This window comes from Pundamilia nyererei, unplaced genomic scaffold, assembly GCF_000239375.1.
Source record: "Pundamilia nyererei isolate P.nyererei 1_Seehausen unplaced genomic scaffold, PunNye1.0 scaffold00023, whole genome shotgun sequence".
Taxonomy (NCBI): Eukaryota; Metazoa; Chordata; class Actinopteri; order Cichliformes; family Cichlidae; genus Pundamilia; species Pundamilia nyererei.
Window position 1 is genome coordinate 3,904,965 of NW_005187424.1, and position 1,596 is coordinate 3,906,560.

At 40.9% G+C, this 1,596-nt stretch overlaps 1 protein-coding gene across 1 annotated transcript in view; it reads right to left on the reverse strand.

The window, feature by feature from the left end:
- dipk1ab (divergent protein kinase domain 1Ab) overlaps window positions 1–1,372 on the reverse strand; it is a 14,620-nt gene extending 13,248 nt beyond the window's left edge. The window contains exon 1 of the mRNA XM_005727233.1: window positions 1,092–1,372. Coding sequence (XP_005727290.1) covers window positions 1,092–1,145 — 54 coding nt within the window. The 5' untranslated portion in view covers window positions 1,146–1,372. The remainder of the gene's footprint in view (window positions 1–1,091) is intronic.
- Between the last annotated feature and the right edge of the window lie 224 nt (window positions 1,373–1,596).

A 1,596-nucleotide genomic window follows, 5' to 3' on the forward strand; every position in this document is an offset into this window, starting at 1 on the left:
CCCCCCCAACAATAAAATAAAGTATTTCACTATTTCAGTGGAAATAGCTTCTCTCAAAGGATGACTGAATGACACTTCTTAAGTCATCACTGGAAGGCTAGGGTGGCCTAGAAAACTGAGCGATACTGGTGGCTGCGCCTTGAGACTGACTGTCTCTTCTTTTTTTCACTGCATTTGACAGTTTTGTTTCTAACATGCATGAGTACGAACAGGAAGCAAACAGGAGCAGCTGCCGAGATAAAAGAGTGAAGAAAATGGTGCCGATTAGATAAGGAAATTTGTTAAATTAGGTAAAGCAAACGAAACAAAATGCAATAACAATAGTTTGACAGAGAAGTGAAGCATTTAACCCTCTTTAGCCAAGTGGAAAACACGCTGAAGTTGACTTGCTACTCGTCTGTGCATTTCGTTTCCTGAGACCTCCACCTGTCCTTGAGGGACTTCCCCAGTTGAATTTTTACTTATGAACAATTCCTCTGTGGACTTCACCTAATTTCACTCACAGAAAATGATTACACAATATTCTTTCAAAGATTCTCAAATGAGGAGCAGTATCATATCAAACAGAAATCTAGAACTTTATATTAACTTACATCAAAGCATGAAACGTTTGCAGTGCTTAATCTAGCCGAGTGAAGGTAAAACAGCCATTAATATCTGGCGACTCTTCTAGATATGTCACACTAGATCTACGTGACATATCTGAATGACTTACATAATCAAAGGAGATCTTAAACTTTTGCAGCATAAAAAAGCCTCTTTTGAATGGATGGCAACCAGCTAAATGCATCATGGAAGTGGTTGCTACAGTAACGGAGATCAGGAGGATGGTTGAGTCCTGTCGAGTCGTCGAGCATCAAGTGACTTTATGACTCACTGTAAGAAGCCTACACAGTATTCTGTAAATTACCTCCAAATCCATGTGAGATATCTGAAGGTTAAATAAAAAAAAATATATATATATATTTAATTAACAGTAATCAAGCGCAGCGTCACTCATTTAGGCTCCCTGTAACATCCGAGCGCATGCAAACATACATCGACAGATTTTTAAATGGACTTCACACCAGAGTGAAGATGGATTTCCTTACCTGGATGTACAGAGGCTTTCTGAAGAACCCCCATGGAAACAGACCTCTTGCCATGGCAAATGCCGAACATCTCACAGCAGCTGCTGAAGCAATAAATTCGGTGTGCACTTCACATTCGTATCAGGCAACGCCTGTTGGAGTGACCCTGGAAAATTTCCACATATAAATCATCATTATTAGTGTCGGCAGCACCGTGGATGTGCGTTTAGGCGCCGAGAGACAGCGGACTGAGCTGCACCGCTTGCTGCAGCGAAGTCAGACTCATATTGGTTTATGATCACTTCTGGAGGCGTTTTGGCCAATTACAGAAAGAGGATGCGCACCAGTTTGCTAACCTTACCGCGTTTCCTTAACAAATGCTGGCGATTTGGTTACGTTTTGGTTCTGTTTTTGCAAATTAGGCCATAAGGTAGTTCATTCAGTATTTTTTTGTTCATGCGAACGCTTCGGATATAAGTTATTTTAACGGGTAGATCATTTCATACCACTGGCAAGCCATCATTCT